Here is a 23,312-nt window from a genome sequence, read left to right on the forward strand (position 1 = left end):
TTAGCAAAAACAAAAATGTATGTTTTATTATCAAAGACAATAAAATAAACCAGAAAACACAGATAAATACAAAAGAAATTATAAAACAATCTTTTTTTTTTTCCTTTCCAGAAATGGAAAATGTCCCTGAATAGTTTAAGTGTATTTTTTTGTAGTAGTCATGTCTAATGATAAACAATCAATTGTATGCATATATTCTATTTACCTGTATTAAATGATTTTTAAGTTTAAAAGAGTATATAATTCCCATTATTTTTTTACATTGACTTTCAAAAGCAAAGATATAACTAAAAACAAAAATAAATGAGGCACAAAATTATTTGCAAAATGTAGTAGCTTATGAATGTAGTTTCCAGTTGTAATAATGGTGACACACACACTCTTGCAACCCACAAACATACCCCACACCCCTATATTCCACAGACACATTTCCATACTTGAAGACATAGTTTGCATATCAGGATATGATTTTTACAAGTTAACCCTACAATCACAAAGCAAGAAGCTATTAATAGTACAAGCTTTTACTTGCTAAATTTAACAAACTAAACATCTAAAAATTATTACAATGATACTGAAAGATACTTTCATTGGCTTTTTAAAAGACAAATGCAAATGAGAATCTTATTCAAAAAATAATTTTCAAAATGTCTTAAATGAAATAAAATAAATATCTAATACAATCATTTCCTATAAGAATCTCTAAGACAGTCAATGCTAAAAAACCAAGCTTCTCATTTGAGAATCCCTAAAATCAGCTTGTCCCTTAAATTTTTTTTCTTATAAAGGATATGTGGAATACCCATATTTTCTTAAAATTTGTCCTAAAACAAACTCTATCTTTAACATACAAATTTTCTCTATATATTAAGTTCACTTATTTTAAAATTAATGAAAAGATATCTAGACACAATTTTCTAAGAAAACAAGGCAGAAAGTAGTTTATGCATCTTTATTTACAGAAAGAGCTTTGCTAAATAATGATGTAAAAATCATGTTCAAAAATCTGACACCACCTTTCTAATAATCAGCACTGCTGGTTTCAAAAAAAAATTTTTTTTATTTACCAAAGGATGTTTCATGTGTAGTTACTAAATGAATCTGAGAGCCAGAAACTAAAGCATTTGACATGGTTAATAATTTCATTTTTATTATACTAAAAGTCAGGTCAGAAGTCAATGGCATTTACATGCTAGAAGACTGTTTATCACTCAACTCTTTGAAATACATCAAACACTGATTAACAAAATGTGACTGTACTTTACTGCTACAACTTTATGGTGTCTTTCAAGTATATGCAAATCTTTTGAAGGGGCACAGATACAACTGCACAAAACAAATGAAATATAAATATTTAAGAGAATGAACAGAAGTGGCTTTTAAGCATAAACCACCCTGTCATCCAATTTTGAAGCTCTATCTTTTAACTAATTTATCTTCTGTTATTAGTAGTCTTCTATCCTATTAAAGTTGTAGGTTTACAAGATGATCTGGAAATTTCACATTGATGTAAGAAAGGAATGTCTGGTTGATGCAGTCTAGAGACAAAGAAAGAATGTCTTAAAATGTATTACATTGCGTTTATCTAAATGATAATACAGTAAAAATCCATTTATAGCAATAGTATATCAAGCATACAATATTCTTTTAATAAAATGACCGAGTAGCATTTATTAAAATATATTCTAAAGATTAGGAGACCATCTAGAAAATTTTTATATTATATTTTAGACTCTTGAAAATGCAAACAAAATAATTATACTGAATACTCACAGAACATTATTTAAATTTGTAAAAATTACTTTGCCTTTTACAGTCAAAACTGACAAATTCTTAATGTCACTGTGTGCAAAAACATTTTACTGATTAAAGAGAAAAATACAATATCTTTGGGAGGGAGATCTTAATGGAATATTTAAAATGATACATTAATATGATCCAGAAATACAGTTGTATCCATTGTACTCTCCAGCAGAAATAAGTGAAGTATGGTAGGTTACATAAAACTCATTTAAGTTAAAAATAAATTTTAAGCAACTAAATCACAAACCACACAATTTATTAAAAGATTGTACTTAATGTATAGCAACTTTGAAACCTTTTGTACTTGTAGATAAATCTAGAAGATATTTTAGCAGATATTTTGCTTATGCAGTTCAAATACCTTAAAATACCTCTGCTCATTTCTTTATATTTCCTTTTATTCTAGTTGTAGCCGTCATTATTGATACAAACTATCGAGCATCAAGAAAATAATAAGAGAGCTCCTAGCTTTTTCATACAACTTTAATTCCTTGATCCAGTTTGTTAAGATCAGTGCATGGGAAATTGCTTTTCAATCACAGATTTGCTTTTTGTTCTTTTAACCAGATGTCTATGTGAATTTCACATTGTTTTATGCAAAATGCCCATCCCTTCTGTGTAAGTGCTTTGTTTCAAGCCTTCAAATCTTGTGCTGGAGGTTATTTCATTCATATCCTGTGGTCAAAGTTTCACTTTGCTCATTATATATTTAAAAAATTAAATTTAATAAATTCAAGTTTACAAATCTAAATTATCTTTAACAGTTCACAACATATTAAATTTAAATAAGCTGATTGTTAACAGAATAAAATATTTAATATGTTATAATTTATTAAAAAACGAGTGCATATTAAACATTGAGTATGTATCTGGGAATATAAATAAGTAAAGGGAATAAAAAGAGTTAATATATTAATAGGTCTTACCTCTATAATAAGAAGAAATATCTTGTTCTATGAGCAGCTGCCATACTTTCAGACATGTTTCTGACTTTCAGATAATTAACAAATCCCCTGAAGAATAGGAGCAGGCCTGAGGTTGAAATAATACAAATATGTTATGTTCTTATACAGAAGGATGGCATGAAATATTTAAAATAGACAATTATAAACAAGATACTCTTGGCTTAAGAAACTTAACTGTATAGTTTCATTCACTCCATAGTATATTTAACATTATAATTATAACCCCATCATCAGGAAATATGATAAAATTTTACTGCCATCTAAAAATTATTTCAACTTATTAATCCTAAATATATCTAAAGTAAAAATTAAAGTAAAGCAAATCCAGCCATGAAAATCCAGAATTACACAAAAATATAAATTTATTAATTGACTTCTTTAAATTGCAAAGTTACCTAATGTACTTAAACTGATTCAACTTATAAAAATCCCATTTTACCGAATTTTCAATTAATGTAACTACTAAATAAACCAAGACATATTTACTGATAGAAAATAGTGTTTAAGAGAGAATGTATGCATGTGAATGATAACAATTGTGGGATAACAATAAGCCTGTCTAGCAATATCAAGTGTTTGCCATAGGTGAATTCTATATTTAAAGATATGTGCATTATATAAATAATTTTAAATACTAATGCTTATTTTTTTAGGTAATAAAAGATTAATTAAAATAAAAATAAGGTAAGAATCAGGAAAGAAGACTTGGGAACCAGCACTCTAGTAATCTCTTCAGTAAAGCAGTTATTTTTAAATAATAACCACTTAATCATAGGTATCTTAATAATTTTTAAAAACGTTTGTGAAATGCTTTAAAGTTTCAGATGAAAAATGTTAGTTAAGTATAAAAAGCAGTAACATTATTAGTAGATTTAAATCTTTGATATACTTAAGCATACAATTCTAAGAAAAACATTAACTCCAGTAAATTTTTAACCAGGTAATCGTGGGGTCAAAAAACAAAAATAGAAGACATGTATGCATACAAAACTTCCTCTAAAGGAGGAAGAGTTTGTTAATTTAAAATGCAAAGTCCCAAACTAAATTTGTGCTCCAACTCCAAGTAATCAAAGCACTAAAAAAACAAAACAAAACAACAACAAAAAAAAAAAACAAACAAAAAAAAACCAACCCAAATGGTAAGATAGAAGAGATACACAATGATTTAAACAAGTGGTATAAATTTCAGCTAAATGTGATCCCATCTGCTTCCTATATCCTAACTCCTTCCATTTGTGACTCTCACTCTGAATCCACTGCATGTCCTTCCAGATGCTGTTCAAAGATAATGGACATTGTGATCCAAATGTAAAAGTATTATTGAAAAATGTAAACCGAAATTATTTGTGAAGTCCCTTTTTTATCTATAAAGCTGCTATTTCTAAGTCATATTTTGTTCTGGTCAAGCATTTTCTAAAATAAGCCAATCCATACCTAGAAACCACTCAGCAGCTATTGTTTCTGAGTACTACAAAGTGCTCAACGTTCTTGAGTGTTTGTGAGAGCAACGTTTTTATCATGGAGTGAATTTTCAGAGTCTCCTAAAGGCTAGACCATGACTCTGATGTGCAATGGGGGTTGTCCTCTGCACTCCACTCTGTCCCACGGTTGTTTTCCTAAAATTCCTCAATCTCTTCATCTATAATTATAAAGCATAATATGCTAATTAGAGCAGACATCCTTCTGGACGTCCTTCCGACGAAGCTGGGCTGTGAGGGAAGCCGGGTCCCGGGTGCCAGAGGGAAGCTGGTGCTGGCAGCCAGGGGAAGGAGGGCCCACTCTTCATAGAATTTCGTGCATTGGGCCTCTAGTAATAATATATATAAGCAAATATACTCAATTAATATGCTTAACTACATAATAAACTTTATACATTTATTTTCACTTTTAAGTAGGAAACGCAATTAAAAAAAAAAACAAAAAAAAAACCACATACAGAACTCAGGCAGTCAAAATATAACTAACAACATAAAAAAAACTGTCTGAAATCTGTATGAGCCTTACTCCCCAACAAAATCAAAACTCTAGAATAATAACTTCACTATAATTATTAGAGAAAGAGTCCAGGATCTTTAGTGACCTTAACTGACCACTAAGAAGTTATGTCCCAAAAGATCCTAAAGATCCAATATCAGGACTAAATAAAATCTCAAGGAGAAGACTGCCACCTACTGAAATGCTATTATTTTCTGATACAATTATTCTACCACAGAAATGTGGGCTTTTAAACCTAAGTAGAAACAAAATGTACACTTCGTGTTGGTAAATGAATTTGAAATGCGGGTTAAAGGTGTAATGTGATTTTAAGATTAAATTAATTATACATCATGAAAAACAAAGAACAAAAATTGGATGTCCAAAATTCATCAATATGAATAAAAGACATGCCTTGTAAGGAGACAACTCAAAAGAAGTACAGTGATCATTAGGCATGAAACCTTTCCTTATGTCTAGCTGATTAATGACTAATGCAGAGTACATTTCAGAAGTATAAAGAATGTGTTAGTGATCCAAAAATAACAGGATAGAACATCCAACTATCCCACTCTCAACATTTCCTAAGATCGTTAAAAGAAATTAGGTATGTATATTTTCCAAGATAAATACTGAAGGCAATTATTTTTAACCATATTAGGATTTTCAAGTTTTGTAGCATCCAATTGTCATTAAACCAGTGAGTCTTTAAATTGAATGACTGAATTTTCAATCTAAGAAACCTGGAATACTATGTAGAATTATATGAATAGCTGGCATGTGAAGTATAATAAGTGTTTGGACATGAGAAATTTACAGATTTATTTCCATATAATTTGTAACACAGTGTATTTATACCTTAAAGTTTTAGGAAATACCAAAGTTAAACTAAATAGAAATTAATCGAAGTAAAATGCATTAAGAATAAACTTACCAAGTACAAGGAATATCCACCAAAGCCAATATTGTCCATTGAAATATCCAGTAAAATAATCAGAAAACTATGGAGTGAACATAAATATATTTATCATGTCTGTGAACTTAAATGTGAAAAATCATAGATTAGTCTCAGTTTCAGAATGATTTATCTCAAATAATCTTTAGCACTTAAAAGCAGCATAAAAAGAAAATTAGAGAAGAAAAAATACTTAATGACATACATATAAAATTATCTGGGGGAAAAAGACCCTTTTATATGTAACAAACATATATAAAATCTTTTGGAAAAAATCAATTTTCATCTGCTTATAAGAAAGAAAAAAAAAGGTAAATCCTATATATCTGAATACATTTACTCATTAAAGAGTTCACATCAGATCCTTTTTCATAATCTTTCAAAGCCATGACTACCATATCCCAAATACTTTATAGCAATCCGGTACTTTAGACATTAGCACCGAAAGCCACATTAGTTTAATCTTATCAGATAGATGTGCTCTGTTGACCTCTAAAAGGAAGAGTTTTTGACCCTCTGTACACCCCCTACCGATAATTACTGCCAAGAATACTAGGCACAGAAAGACCCCCAAGTCATTAGTCTTTTTATTTTCAAACTGATACACCAGCTTTCAGTTCCCAACAGTGAGCTGTGAATAGCTAATGAGTGGCATTTCACTTCAAGACACTACCACCATATGGTAGGCAGTTTTATAGTGTCTCTAAAATAAGAATATGAATAGGCAGTTGGAAGGCTGGGTTTGATGATACTGGACATGGGTACTTTTCCTTGATTAGACTAATCATCAAGAATTATTATTTAAAGGCTTTTTAAAACTTTAATTTTCTTCAGGGCTACTTCAGACAATTCTTTCCTGTCATCCTTTAGCATCTGAACACTTAAAATAACTGTTTTTTAAAATCTGTTTTTAAAGCCTTTTAAGTACTTTTATAGGAAATATTTATAATTTATAAATGAACCATGATATAAATTCTCAGCTTAGAGTTTCAGAAATTTCAAAGGTTAAAAAATTTACTAGTACCATTAAAGATACAAATCCCACATACTCCAACACCTTTAAAATATGTACTATGAAGAGAGAACTAGAAAATTGGAAAATATAGCTTGTAAAGTATAGCACTAAATTATTTTTAATAAAGTAATAATTAGAAATGAAAGGTTTTTACACAGATTTTATAGGCTAAGGAAAAGAATCAAAGCAATTATTTTTAACTTTCTAATTTTAAAACATATTTAATACATAATGTTACATAACAAGAGGCAAATTAGAACAATGTCATTCTTCACCCAAAATATTTACCTAAAGCTATTTTTTATTTACTCCCAAGAAAAGAATATAATTACCTTCACCTTGAAGTTGAAGAAACTCACTATGTAAAAAAGATAAATAAGCTTTTGGGCTCATTACTGAGCTATCAAAATGTTTTTTGTTTTTTTAAATATATTTTACTGATTTTTTACGGAGAGGAAGGGAGAGGGAGAGAGAGTTAGAAATGTCGATGAGAGAGAAACATCGACCAGCTGCCTCTTGCACACCTCCTACCAGGGATGTGCCCGCAACCAAGGTACATGCCCTTGACCGGAATCGAACCTGGGACATTTCAGTCCCCAGACCGATGCTCTACCACTGAGCCAAACCGGTTTTGGCTCAAAATGTTTTAAAACACTAAAAGTATAGGGTTGAGTCAAGTTGTTGTTAATAAAAAAAAAATAAATAAAAAAAAAAGTAGCCCTGGTTGGTGTAGCTCAGTTGATTACGTGTCATCCCATGCACTGAATGGTTTCACCTGTTCACTTCCTGGTCAAGGTGTATACGAGAGACAACCAATTAATGTTTTTCCGATATTATTTTCTGTCTCTCTGTCTCTCCCCAACCCCTTTCCACTCTCTCTGGAAAAAAAAATCAATGGAAAAAATATCCTCGAATGAGAATTAACAAAATGAATAATGAGTGAATGAACAAATGAATGAATGAAATAAAACATCAAAAGCCTTATATAGTAATAATGTCAGAATCTTGGACAAAAGATACAATAAATCTGAAATTCATGGCAACTCAGAAATAAACAAAAGGCAGCAGTATGACTTAGATATTACTTATTGTCTAATAAAAGGAAACACCCAAGCTTTTGAGAGAAAAACCTTTCTCTCAGTACTGACCTCTAAGAGGAATTTATTGCTTGAAGCACTGTAATAAAAGTAAAGTACAGAGGCATTACAGAATTAGAAGAGACACTGAATTGAGAACAAGCTGGAAAATGCAGTACTTGATTCCTCCCACAACCACATCAAAAGTACAACTAAACTCCTGAACAACCATCATTCATAGCTGCTTGAAATCTAGCAGAATGGAAGTCCTACCACTAAGAATATAAAGAAGAGCCACATGGAGAATGGTAGGAGGAGTAGAAACATGAATGGGCTGGTGGCAGTTAAAAATCAGGAGGACTATCTCAGCTGTGGAGGTCCCCCATAAAGAAAGAGGAGTCCCAACTCCACACCAGACCTCCCAGTCCCAGGATTCCATTGCTAGGAAAGAGAAGTCCCCATAATTTCTCACTGTAAAAATCAGTGGGTTGAGGCTGAATAAGATGGAGGGCTGCTGGAGTCCCAGGCAGTTTCTCTTAAAGAGCCTATGAACAGGTGCAATGCACTTACTCGGCCTCACTCAGACTCACTCACTTTAAGCTCCACCACTAGGGCAGTAGCTGAAAGGCACCAGGGATATATGGGGATGTATGAACTATCTAAAATCAAGGTGAGAGCTGAAGAGACAGCTTTCTCCCAGTTAAAAGTGTGTGCAGAGGCCATTGTTCCTTTTCTGAGCCCTTCTGCCAGAGTCGGCAAGCAGGGGCCATATCTGAGTCTCCAGCAAACTGGCTCACCCTGGTCACCTTGTCCCCACCCCAACCCCCCAAGATTCCCTGAGAGTCCACCATACCCAACTTGCAGGCCCACTCAGCTGTTTCCACTGACTTTCCCATATGAATGGCCTATCTTGGTGAGCCTCATACCTCTTGCTAAGTGGCCCCATGCTTAGCACTAGAGGCAGCCAACCTTAGTTTGCAGTTTAGGACTCACCTGGGCACCTCCAAGCCCAATACAAGTAGCAGTCATCTACATGTTGTAGCTCATGCTGGGAGACCCCTGGGCAGACCAGTGGCAGAGAGACCCCCAGGAGACCCCCAGAACCAGCACACCCAGTTGACAACTTCAGACCAGGCTGAAGCACCACCCAACTGTGGTAGGCAGTTAGACAGACATGAGCACAGCAAGGATGATGAGCCAGACAGAGAAGATCACCAGGGTGGAAAACCATGGGTGCCTAGCAAAAGACAATTTGAGGGTGGGACCTCAACTCCAAGGTGACCTTTCCTCCTCTAGCACAGTAGTCGGCAAACTTTTTAGAAGGGTTCCAGCTGGCTCACTTTACCACCTCTGTAACTTTCTAAATAAACTTCATCTTGTAATTTGGGGGTGGGAGGTGGGGGAAGAACATGGAAACTATAAAAGAACCAGTCAGAAATGAAGGATACACCAACTGAAATTAAGATTACTACAGGGAATCAATAGTAGACTAGATGCAGCCCAAAATCAAAACAGTGATTTGAAATATAAGGAAGCAAATATACCCAATCAGAATAGCAAAATGAAAAAAGAATCCAAAAATATGAAGATAGTGTAAGGGGCCTCTGGAATAACTTCAAGCATGCCAACATTCGTATTATAGGGGTGTGAGAAGAAGAGAGAGAACAAGAAATTGTAAATCTATTTTAGAAAAGAATGATTTAAAACTTTCCTAAGCAGGTGAAGGAAATAGACATACAAATTCACAAAATGCAGAGTCCAAAACAAGATGAACTCAGAGAGGACCACACATCATAATTAAAATGCCAAAGATTAAAGACAAAAGGAGAATCTTAACCATCAAGAGACAAGTAGTTAGTTACCTACAAGGGAGCTCCCATAAGACTGTCAAAATTTCTCAACAGAAACTTTGCAGATATGAAGGCATTGCTAAGAAATGTTCCAAGTGATGAAAAGCAAGGGCTTGCAACCATATTCTACCCAGCAAAGCTATCATTTAGAATAGAAAAACAGATAAAGGGTTTCTCAGCCAAGAAAAAGCTAAAGGAGTTCATCACCACCAAACCAGCATTACATGAAATGTTAGTCTTCTTAAAAAAGAAGAAAAAGAAGAATATGAACAATAAAACAGCAATACATATCTATCAACAATTAAGCCAAAAAACAAAATAAATAAACAGAACAGAAACAGAAACAGACTCATAGATACTGAGAACATTTTGTTGGTTGCCAGATGGGTGGGGGGTTTGGGGAATGGGTGAAAAAAATGAAAGGATTAAGAAGTACAAATAGTTATGGGGATATACCAAATAGTTATGGGGATATACAGTACAGCATAGGGAATACAGTCAGTAATTCTATATAATAAAGATATAATATGCAAATTGACCATCACTCCAACATACAATATGGCTGCCCCCATGTGGACACAAGATGGCTGGCAGGGGAGGGCAGTTGTGGGCAATCAGGCCGGCAGGAGTGGGCAGTTGCGAGGGACCAGGCCTGCAAGGGAGGGCTGTTAGGGGTGACCGAGCCAGCAGGGGAAGGCAGTTAGGGGAAATCAGGCTGGCAGGGGAGTGGTTAGGGGGTGATCAGGCTGGCAGGCAGAAGCAGTTAGGAGCAATCAGGCAGGCAGGCAGGCAAGCCATTGGGAGCCAGCAGTCCTGGATTGTGAGAGGGCAGTCAGACATCCCTTGAGGGGTCCCAGATTGAAGAAGGCGCAGGCTGGGCTGAGGGACACACCGCGCCCCCCTTCACAAATTTCGTGCACCGGGCCTCTAGTATTCTAATAACTATATATAGTGTCAGGTGGCTAAGAGATCCATTGGAATGATCACTTAGTAAGTTATATAATGTCTAATCACTGGGGTATAAACCTGAAACTAATATAACATTGTATGTTAACTTCAACTGAAATAAAAAATTGTTTTCATTTAAAAAAAAAAGAGGGGGTGCGGAAACCGGTTTGGCTCAATGGATAGAGCGTCGGCTTGGGGACTGAAGGGTCCCGGGTTCGATTCCGGTTAAGGGCATGTACCTTGGTTGTGGGCATCTCCCCAGTAGGGGGTGTGCAAGAGGCAGCTGATCGATGACTCTCTCTCATCGATGTTTCTAACTCTCTATCTCTCTCCCTTCCTCTTTGCACAAAATCAATAAAATATATATTTAAAAAAAAGGGGGGGGGGGGGTAGAGAGAACAAGCTAGATTCTAACCCACCTACAAACTGTAGGATATTAAGCAAGCTATTAGAATCTTTTCATTCTTAGTTTAATCATTAATAAAATGGTTAAATTGTCACCAGAATCACTGATAGGCTTAAAAAATTTAGTGTTTGCAACAAATTATGCCTGCAACATATTAAAATACTCAATGAATGGCAGCTATTATTTCATATAAACTTAAAATTTTTAAATTTTATTTTTTGATTGCAGTTTACATTCACATTATTTTGTATTAGTTTCAGATGTACAGCGTAGTGCTTAGACAATCATCCTATATAATTAAGAGGTAATATGCAAATTAACCCGCCTCTCTAACTCAGCCAATCCAAGCAGGCTTTTTATGCATGCAAATTATCCATGTTCTGTACCTGAAGCTCACTGTGTTCTAGTAAAAAGCCTGCTCAGATTGGCCAGAGTCAGAGAGGCGGTCTATTAAAAAAAGAACTGGTGTTGCCTCGGAAGTGGGGGGTAGTCTTATACAGCGAATATAGGCCTAAACCTATGTTTTAACTATAAAATTAGGGGGTTGTCTTATACACCTGGTCGTCTTATACGCTGGAAAATACGGTGCGTGCGTGTGTGTGTGTGTGTGTGTGTGTGTGTGTGTGTGTATTAAAGGTATAATATTAACCTTAGCTCAGTAAAGGTATTTTAAAGGAAAATTAAATAGTTCTAGTGATCAAACTTAATGATAATACATACCTTACAGAACTCTGAGAAACTCCAGTCTTTGAATTTAAGTTCCCCACCTTATCACAAAGAGTTCTATGAGATAATTAGGACCTAATTCCCTAAAGGCAAAGGTTGCATACAATGGGCTAATTTCTTTTTGAGGTTTTTCTGTTGTTTGTTTTTTTCTAATCCTCACCAGAGTGTATTTTTCCACTGATTTTTAGAGAGAGTGGAAGAGGGAAAGACAGGGAGAAATATCAACATAAGAGCTACACATTGATTGGTTGCCTCCTGCATGAGCCCCAGGGGCTGGGGAGGAGTTTGCAACTGAGATACATGGCCTCGACCAGAATTGAACGCAGGACCCTTCAGTGCATAGGCTGATGCTCTATCCAATGAGCCAAACTGGACAGGGCTGAGCTAATTTCTTTTTTATGTATCTAGAAAGATATTAAAAATTTGCCAGCTTTACATGAAATGATAAAAATGTCCTCAAGTTATTTTCTGAGTTTTGTAACTTAAATGAGAAATACTATTTGAGTAATAGTTAACTAATTTTATATTAATAATTTTATATATAACTAATTTTTATTAATATAAAATTAGTTAACTATTTTTATATTAGTTTGAACTTATCTAGCTCCAACTCTTATTTTTTTATCGATATACTAACTTCTGCAAGGATAGGGATTGTCTCTTTATCTCTGTATGTGTCAGAACACCTAACAGATTTATGCTCTAGAATGGAACGCACTTTACATTTTTTTAAAAATAAAACTAGAAGAAAAATCTACCAGAAGGCTATTCTTACAATGGTTCAAATTTTAATCATCTTAGAAGCAGCCAATCCACAGGTCCAAACTAAGAGTCAACTTATTAATAACCAAAACCTGTAATTTGGTCTTAATAGGAAGAGTCTGATAAGATTTCTGAAACCCTGAAAAGTGATAAAAATAAGTTTTAAAATAATGAAGAAATGCATTAAATCAATAGTTTAAATATTTTTGTAGTGAGTAATGTTTTAATCAATTTGATAATGTAGGTGCATAATTAAAGTGTCTGAAACACTTAAGAGCAGCTGACATATTAGGTTTATGGTTCTATTGAAAGTTTGAGGATTTGATTCATTCAATTAGAAATCAATGTTTAAATAAATATGATTAATAGAAAGTATATGTTTTATTGACTGCATTTAAATGTGTGGTAACTTTTAAAAAGACTTACTAAAACAATAAATAAAGGTACTTTTGATAATTTTCCTGGGCCTTATCATTAGGAAACCAGGAAAAAAGCTTTGTAAAAAGGAGCCAAAGGGGCCTTCAAGAGGCAAAAGTAAAGAGCTGGTGGGAGACTGTGATAACAATAGTACTAGAAACATTCCTGATAGGAGAAAGAAAAGGAGATATTCCTGCTCTCTCCCTACACACTATCTTGTACATAAGAGGCAGACAGAGGTTGATTTCTAGGAACAACAGGAAAATGAGAAGACTCAGCAAGAATATAAGGGAGAAAATATGAGTTCTGATAGACATTCAAAAGCCTGTAATTTTACTTTTGAGCACTTATGTTATTAAAAAAGCATAAAGAACAAGAAGATATTTAAATCCATGATAATTTTACTAACTAATAGAAATTACGTTTTAACTGACTTAGAAATGCCTGTACTATATCACAATAGTAGTAGCCCTGATGTGACTCAGAACATATATTTGTGCTGCAACTAGGCAAGGGACCTAAATTATATTATTTCCATACCTCACAAAAATTCTGAGAAGCAGCTATTATCCACCTATATGAAGAAACTAAAGCTCAGAAGAATTTAAAAACTTAACTTAGCATCCTGATATAGAAAAGATGAGGTCCAAACAAGTTTTTCTGCTTTCAAAGTTCTTTCCATTATACAGTAGTCCCCTTTTATCATCAGGGGAGATGTCTGTCTCAAGACCCCCAGCAATTGCCTAAACTGCACTGAACCCTACATACACTATGTTTGTTTTTTCTATACATACATACCTATGATAAAGTTTAATTTACAAATTAGGCACAGTAAAAGATTAACAGCATAAAATAGAACAATTATAACAATATATTATAATAAAAGTTATGTGAATGTGCTTGCTTGCTCTCTCTTTCTCTCAAAATATCTGAAATTTTCCACTTAATATTTTCAGACCATGGCTGACCACAAATAACACAAACCAAAGAAAGCAAAACTGCAGATGAGGGAATTACTATACCAGCAAGCTCTAATATAAATAGTTATAAATTTTCATACCACAGAAATCACTATAATAATAAAGTCTAGAAGAATAGTCTTAAAATAATTGAATTCATATGCATAAAATTTATGAACTACACAGAAATTTCAAATATTTTAATTTTAAAGATAAAAATGATAAACATTATCAAGACACTCACCCTGACAATAAGGATCCATTTGATCAATGAAAGGCCAAATCCACAGATGGCACCATACCTTCCAGCAATGGTATTGGTGATACAAAAGGATAAACAAAATCCAAGCCAGTTGAAAATAAATGCCACTAAAAGCAAGAGAAAGAGTTACTTTAAAAACTATACTTTAGAAACAAATTAACAGATTGATATTTACAATACTTCATTGCTCAATGGGAATAGCAATTCCTTTTTCTTTTTGAACTCTGTACCAATTGAGCCTTTTTTATAGACTATAGTTTACCTTTTGCAAATGTAAGTTATTTACCAGACATTAACAAATGAGTAAGCTTGGTTTCTTGTTAGTTTAATCAATAAGAATCAATTCCTTAAAGCTTATCACAATGGGTGAAACATTTTTATACCAGATAAAAACCAGGTCACAATGTAGCTTCCATGAGATCCCACCCTAGAAGCCCAGCCTCAGCAATCAGTCAACCAATCAGCCAATATTAAAACTGAGCCAAATAAATTATCAAAGATGGATCCCAGAACAGATACTGTTCACTGCTTCTTTCTCTTCTCTAACAAAACCTGTTGTACTCCTCCACAGGAACCCACCCACCTTTACAGACTCCCTACGGAAGACTGGATCTATCACTTAACCGCAATAGGTAGGTCCCCAGTAGTCTGGGGCAAAATCACAGGAGGACAAAACTCCTTTCCAATTATTTTTTGTTTTTAAATAGGCCTTTTGAAAAACATTCCTTGGTTCTTAAGAACACAGCAAGGGAAAGGAGGATGGAATACAGGTTTAGTAACATTGGCTCTAAATTGATCTCTTTTGGAGCTGGGTGATGGATACATGGAGATTTATAATACTATTGCCTACTTTTATGTTAAAAAAAAAAAAAAAGAAGAAGAAAAAGATGAAGAATAAATGGTCCCTCTTCTTCCTCTGGATGTTTGGACGTATCTTGAACAGCTGCTGGGATCTCTTATCAGCCTGAGGATTAAACTCTCACTCCAAGTGGGGGAGAGGGAAGAAAAGCAAAGGAAAGCAGAGCCACAATACTGATACTTCTGTGCCTTCAGACTGCTCATCCATGCTCTTCTTGTCTTGTGCGATAATCCCCTATTTAAAACAATTGAGTAGCAGTTTTCTATTACTTGTGGCCGAAACCATTCTGACTTGGAGGAATAAGTTTTTAAATAAGGGACCCATATTTGAGTCTCAGTATACTCACTTACTAGACACGTGACCTTAGACTCACTGCTGACTTCTGTGAACCACAGTTCTTTGATCTGTAAGTACCTACTTCACAAGGTTGATTAAAGGATTAAGTGACATAATGAATGTAAAGAGCTTAGCACAGTATAGAACCTCACACATGTAGCTGCTGAAGTGTTAGCTATAATTATTATTGATCAGTATTTTGCTATCCTCCATATCTGTGCTATCCAAAGATACCAGACACACTGCTTCTTACTTGTGCCCCAGGAACATATCCTCCTCTATAAAAGAAGTTATTTAAATTTAAATTAAAACTAAATAAAATTACAAATATAGTTCCTCCATTGCAATAGCCACATTTCATGTACTTAAGAGTCACATGTGGCTTGTCAGCTGATATATGGAATATTTCATTTCCATTATCAGAATATTCTATTAGACGTAACTGCTCTGTACCTAATTGGCTAATATCTGTGGTAGCTGTAGGGGAAAATAAAAAACACTTAACCAATCAAAAATAATTTCATATCTATTTTAAAATAAATAATTTATATCAATGAACAGCAGCAGAGATTTCCTACCAATCTTGACTGCTACCAATCTTGACCACCTTCTTCCTTTACCCAGTGTGCTGTAAACATGCTATCATTTTGTAAGCATGCCATGTTATTAAAACATAGGAAGCATTGATGGAGAAAATCCAAAACAGCAAAATATTCCAAAAGTATATTTTTACATTTGCGTATATATTCAAACACTATCCAATTAGTTTCTTCAAATCAGACTATTATACATATTGCATCCACACTAGAAATAACATCCAAAAGTACAAAATAGTATTTACTAAAGCATCATGTTTTCTTTTTGCTATATGTGCTCAGATACAATACCTTGTTATGGACTGAATTGTGCCTCTTCAAAGAATTTGTATATTGAGCCAAGACCGGTTTGGTTCAATGGATAGAGCATCGGCTTGGGGACTGAAGGGTCCCTGGTTCGATTCGGGTCAAGGGCATGTTCCTTGGTTGCGGGCATATCCCCAGTAGGGGGTGTGCAAGAAGCAGCTGATTGATGACTCTCTCTCATTGATGTTTCTAACTCTCCATCTCTCTCCCTTCCTCTCTATACAAAATCAATAAAATATATTTAAAAAAAGAATTTGTATATTGAAGCCCTAACCCTCAATGTGACTGTATTTAGAGACAGGGGCTTCAGGGCGGTAATTAAGATTAAACAAGGTTACAGGGGTAGAGTCCTGATCTGATAGGGTTGGTGGCTCGAGAGCTCTTTCATCACATACATGTAGAGGACAGGCCATGCGAGGACACATCAAAAGATAGCCATCTGCAAGCCAAAAAGAGAATCTGCACCAGAAACCAAATTTTCAGGCACCCTGATCTTGAACTTCTAGCCTTCAAAACTCGAAGAAAATTAATTTCCATTTGTAAGACACCCAGTGGGCAATATTTGACCCAACAGACAAATATAGTACATAACTTAACCATCTTTAACTGGTTTAAGCACCAGGAAAACAGTGACCAATTGAACATATGCCCCTTAGCCTGTAAGATAGGAAGTAAAAGCAAGATAGGTTTTTAAGGACAGAATCATTTGTGGATTCAATTATGGATCCTCTATGATGTCAGAGTTGGGAAAAAAGAGAATCTCATAACTGTACACTAAACCGTAGACCTGTAAAATCTGCAAAAGAAACAACATGTAGTAGAGGCAGGAGAACATATTAGACATGCCTAGGAAAGGAGACAATACTTTTCCTTCAACTCTATGTTATTCATGCATGTTTCCCTGGAAACCTAGGGTAAAATATGGAAGTTTACAGGGCATAAGGAACCTATTACTCATATAACAAAACCCATGGTAAAACCCAAAAAAGCAACAACCTTAGGGAGCATATATTCCTTAGTTAAGATTTGGGGAAGCAAACAGCAGGGAAGCAAGGCAATAAACTCAGCAAAGTTGGCAAAGAATGCTTACTGTTGCTCCGATTACACTTCTCCACATTCACCTTCAGCGTGCCCTTCTTTGTAAGAAAGCAAATCAGGCAGGTTTGGACAGGTTAACGACATTTGAAAATCATTTAAAATCATATTACTTATTATATCTAAAAGGTGGGTTCTCTGGTAAGGGAAGGAGAACATTATCACCACCTTCACTTAATAGAACACTATAATTTATGACATTTCATATATTTTCACTCCTTTGTTCCCCACATTAGCTTTTTAAGAAGGGCAAGGTCAAGTTAATTCCACTGTACAAAAGGACAAATTGAGACTCAGAACAGTTAAGCTGCACATGAAGTCATAAAGGAAGTGGTATAGCCAGGATTGAAACATCCAAGTCTTTTACCTATATTCTGTTTCTTTTTACCACCTATCCAAAATGGTTATCAGTATGCCACAGTTTATCCATGAAAAGTATAGAAAGACTATACTTTTAATTTTCAGTAGCCATAAGATACTTAAATTAAAAAGGGGAAAACAGTAACTTTATAGTGAAGAGAGTTGACAGACATCACCTTAATCTGGTGAGAGTAGGAATCACCAGTAGTAACACATATCTAGATTATTCCTTCTTGTTGTGATGCACTGAGAAGGGCCCATCGTTTCTGTGGTATTTTTGCAAAGAGAAAGAGACAAAGACAGACAGAAAGACTGACAGACACACACACACACACACACACACACACACACACACACATACACCATCTAAATTGGTATTCTTCAAAAGAATCAGTCATAAGAAACAAGAGAAAAGATTAAGAAACTCTTCCATAGTAAAGCAGACTTAGAAAACATGGCAACTAAAAACAATGTGTAATCCTAGGTTAGATTCTGAATCAGGCAAAGGGCATTAATGAGACAGTTGGCAAAATTTGAATAAAATCTGTAAACCAGTTAGTATTTCATTAATATTAATTACCAAATATTGATTATTAAACTGAAATCATGTAAAATGTTAAGACTTGGAAAAGCTGAATAAAAGTTGGGAACTACACTATATTTACAACCTTTTCCCTAAGTTTTAAAGTATTTCAAAATTAAAAATTAAAAATTAAAAACAACTTGATACTTGCTTTGAAAGTAAACAAATGAAAATCATAGATGATAAATATGCATATTTGATAAAAATGCAAACATTGAGAACTTATTAATATTTGATCAAAGAAAAATTTTCCTCACATATAAATACACCAGGTTACTAAGACAATAAGTTCTCAAAGATCAATTAATTTCACTATTTTTATAATTTTCACTATAAAATTAATTTCACTTAATTTTGAACTACACAGGGATAAATTTCTGTTTTATCTAGGCTCCCTGTTTAAACTATCAGCCATTTAGAAAGACATGATCTAGCAACATATTAAGAAATTGTTTTTGCCTTAAACAGTGTGGCTCAGTTAGTTGGATGTTGTCCCATGGACCAATGGTTGTTGGTTCGATTCACGATCAGGACACATGCCTGGAGTGCAGACTCCATCCCTGGTAGGGGGGTGCAGGAGGCAGCCAATCGATGAATTGCTCTCATATCAATGTTTCTCTTTCCCTCTCAAATGCTCTCTCTAAAAAGTAATAAAAAATATATTTTTAAACAGACATTACTTTAATGTATATCCACTAAATTATGGATTTGCCTTAAATTATAGAGAATTAATTTTAAAACTTTTTCTTCAACAAATTCAAATAAAATTTAAATATAAAAAATTCAATAAAATTTAATACTTCATAAATATTATGAGTTTTTAAAGATATAATTGCAATGCTTAAATGTTCTCTCTCTGGATTCACTTACAATGTGTAATGTCATCCAAAACCAATAATAAAAAATTAAAAAAAACCACAGCTTTGCATGCACAAATCATTAATATACTATTTCTCATATGTGTAGTGCTCAGACAACCCTTTTAATAACTGTAACTTTTATGACTTGTCGATGGAGGGGTTGAAAAGAATTTACTAAGTAATGATGTTCAACATCATTAACTGTTAAGGAAATGAAAATAAAAACCACAAGGACATACCACCACACATCTACTGGAATGTCTTTTTTTTTTTTTTTTAATGTGAACACTAAATGTCAATCAGGATCACAGCAACAGAAACTCTCACTCCCTGCTGGTGGGAATGCAAAATGGTACAGCCACTTTGGAAGATAATTTGGTTATTTCTTACAAGTTAGAAATTATATTGCAAAACAGTCTTCTAATTCTTTTTAAAGGTACAATTAACTTAATATTTCTTTAGTTATGTGATCCTTGTGTCTAAAAGACAAATAATTATTAATATAGCACACTGAGATGAAGATTCACACATGACACAAAAGGCTCAACCTTAGAAGAAACAATTCCAGATAGGGCCCAATATATTCTAAGTCAGGGGTCCTCAAACTTTTTAAAGTGGGGGCCAGATCACGGTCCCTCAGAGAGCTGGAGGGCCGGACTATATGAACTACTAATTCCTACTGTAACACCTCGGCTGCGCTCACTGCCCAAAAAACCTGGCGGGCCGGATCAGACTCCTCTGCGGTCCGCATGTGGCCCTCGGGCCGTAGTTTGAAGACCCCTGTTCTAAGTAATAGAGTTCAGGGTTATTTCCAAAGACTGTCAATTATCCAGTGAACAAAATCTTAATTTCTAGTTTCTAACTGAAAAACAGCTTACTTCTTTTCTATTAAAGAGAAAACCTGTTAAATATAAGATCAGAGGCAGTTGGGTGTATAAAAGGCATTTTGCAGTGACACTTCAAGGGATTGTAGAAGCTAGAACATTATCAGGGGACACACATATTTCTTTTTTTACATTTTCAGGACATTAACATGCAATTATCTTATAATTCAGGGTAAAACTTTTTATAGGGTTTCATGTGGTAAAAGAAAGAAACGTAGACATTGAAAACAGATAGCAAGAATTAAACCAACAAAAGGTTTTAATTGAAATTTTATAATTGATATTTACTGTAGTTTTACTTGTACAACTTATAGAACCTAAAATGCTTAAGTTATAAACCATACTAAAGAAAATCTATTTCTAAAACCTTAGAAATAGACAATAGAACAATCTAGACAACTGCTACGGTAGACAGTTTAAGCATGGAAAATATAGCAAGTTGCAATTTGAAGAACAGCCACTAGATGGTAGTGAACACAAATAAATCTATGCTCTTTAAAGCAAATAAGCTCAAGCTCTGGCCTACAGACACCAAAAAAAAAAAAAAATATGTAAGGAAATAAAGATAAATAATTTATATCAATAATTTAACTTTATAATATTAGTGCAATATTTGTAGACTATTAGTAGTATAAAAATATAAACTGCAGAAACATAATTCAGTAAAAATTTAAAACAAGTCAGATAATTTCCATTATATATATTATTATAAATATTTACATTTACTTTAATTAATATATCACTAGTGGCCAAAAATAAAATCAATCAAGTGTCTAGGTTATCATGCATTTACATCACTGTTACATTAGTAAAATGTTTTCAAATCAAAAAACTAAAAAGAATAGTATGATTTAGTGCACTACAGAAATGGAGAAATAATAATTAAGCTCTGAGTCAAATAATTAGATAGTGTCAAATAACATGTTTTTATTCCTAAAAAAACAGGTATTTATACTACACAGAGTACAATAAATTTAAATTCTTTCTTTTCTAATTAAGGAATCAATGTTTACATGACTCATAATCAAAATATGTAGGAGGTGTACTATCAATTTAAAGGATTATAAGCTGAACTAAAATTCAAAAAACAAGGTTCACTAAACTAGCAGTAAAAAACAGTAGATATTTGTAGCTAAAGTGTTCATTTCCTTTGCATAGTATCTAACATCATATTTAACTAGAAATTGTTAACTAAAACCATGAGATTTAAATATTGTATTATATTAGCTGGTGCCTACCTGAATATAATTTAATAAATTTGAAGAGAAAAATATAACTGCCCACCCATTCACCCATCCATTTCTGAGTGATTATCTACTTCTTCAGAAGATGGGGAAAAAGGAAGCAAGAACCCTGGCCGATGTGGCTCAGTTGGTTGGGTGTTGTCGCTGGTTCAATTCCCATCAGGGCATATCCCCGGGATTCATGCTTGATCCCTGGTAGTGTGGGTGCAGGAGGCAGCCAATCAGTGTTTTACTGTCACATCAATGTTTGTCTCTCTCTTTCTTCCTCTCTCTCTTTCTTCCTCTCTCTCTAAAAGTCAATTTTTAAAAAAATCTTTAAAAAATAGAGGAGGCAATTTTTCAGATTCAAAAGTAATTCAATTCAGAAAGTATGTACCTTCTATTTTTAAAGTTAAATACTTAAATACTTACTGTACTCTAAGTAAGTAAACACTTCTGGGTTTTATTATCAAAATAAATCATGAATTAAGATGAATAATATTAGCATTCTATCAAAGAAGGTATAAAAACTTGATCATCTAACTAAGCTGAAGGCAGAAATTAACCATATATAGACTACATGAATATCAGGTTTCCAAAACTTATTTTAGCAATTTAATTTTTTGAGTTTCATAATCTTATTTACTGTTTACACTGTGCCAATTAGAAACTGAAATAATAAAGACCATAACACAGTTTTCCCACAAGTATCTTAAGTTTACTTTATAAGCTAAATATTAATTTTGCAAGATGTTACAAAATATAACTTAGATTACTGGACTTCTAGCTACTCACTATTCCCTTCAAATAAGACTTACACTTTCATACTTTTGTGTCTCAAATCACATGGTTCTAGCTGCCCAGAATATTTCTTTTTCCAACTTCTCTTCTGGTTTAAAGACACTCAAATGGAAGTCCTCTGCTTCAAAAGCAGAATTTATAATTTCATTCTACATGCTTTTACAATTATTAAATGGGCATGCAACATTTCTCATATAAAACTATATTTAACTTAAAGATGCTTATATATCTCTATACAGTTAGCATCTAGCATGATGACTACAATACAGTCATCTGATAAGTAATAAATTCTAGGGTTTGTACTGTAACATTTGATCACACTTAGCTGGTATCGGGAACAATTTACATTTTAAAAAAGGTAGATACCTGCTAGCAATATTTGCCTTTTCTCACTGTCTGTTATTTTAAAAATACATAGCTAATATATGCAAAAAAAACTAAAAAGTTTGGAAAGGAAAGATCACTTACTGAAAAACGCCAGCATAAAAATCCCATCGTTACCCACTCTGAGCTGGTCTGCATCACTAAAGTCATCTCTTGGTGAGCACTCTTCCTCCTGAATCTGTAAAACATCAGACATTAGAACTTTATTACCTTGAATATAAAATAAGAATTTAAATAAAATCTAATATTCTCAATTTGTTGTATAAACAAAACAGATGAGTACAATGTCTAGCAAGTGTTCATTTTTCATGGGCACCCTTGAAAAGAGTAACTTCAAGGGTAAACACAAAAAAGATAAAAGTTGAATAACACTGAATTAATGAAAATTATATTAAGAAAGATAGATGTTCCACTGTCAAGTGGAAACAGGACCTTTAAACATCAATAGTGGCAATATTTATCAAAAACAAAATTATACATACCCTTTGACCCAGCAATTCCAGCTCTTCAAATACATTGTACAGATACACACATATACCATACTCATGTTTATAAGAAATGTATTAAAGACTAAAGGCCCGGTGCACAAAATAAGTGCATGGGGGGGGTGGGTCCCTCAGCCCATCCTGCAAACTCTCCAATCTGGGATCCCTCGAGGGAGGTCTGACTGCCAGTTTAGGCCCAATCCCTCTCACAATCCGGAACTGCTGGCTCCCAACTGCTCGCTTGCCTGCCAGTCTAAACACCCCATAATCATTCCCCTACCAGCCTGATCGATGCCTAACTTCTCCCCTGCCAACCCAATTGTCCCCAACTGTCCTCCCCTGCCAGCCCAATCATTCCCAACTGCCCTCCCCTGCCAGTCCAATCAACCCCAACTGCCCTACCTTGCTGTCCTGGTCACCCC

The 23,312-nt window shown here is 33.9% G+C and overlaps 1 protein-coding gene across 1 annotated transcript in view; it reads right to left on the reverse strand.

Annotated features, from left to right (window-relative positions):
* NDFIP2 (Nedd4 family interacting protein 2) overlaps window positions 1-23,312 on the reverse strand; it is a 45,029-nt gene continuing 21,717 nt past the window's right edge. The window contains exons 4-8 of the mRNA XM_084877128.1: window positions 22,490-22,583; window positions 14,101-14,225; window positions 5,677-5,743; window positions 2,730-2,835; window positions 1-1,538 (exon numbers count right to left, since the gene is read on the reverse strand). Coding sequence (XP_084733254.1) covers window positions 2,732-2,835; window positions 5,677-5,743; window positions 14,101-14,225; window positions 22,490-22,583 — 390 coding nt within the window. The 3' untranslated portion in view covers window positions 1-1,538; window positions 2,730-2,731. The remainder of the gene's footprint in view (window positions 1,539-2,729; window positions 2,836-5,676; window positions 5,744-14,100; window positions 14,226-22,489; window positions 22,584-23,312) is intronic.

The sequence above is a fragment of the Pipistrellus hanaki genome (assembly GCF_964339955.1).
Source record: "Pipistrellus hanaki genome assembly, chromosome: 3".
NCBI lineage: Eukaryota > Metazoa > Chordata > Mammalia > Chiroptera > Vespertilionidae > Pipistrellus > Pipistrellus hanaki.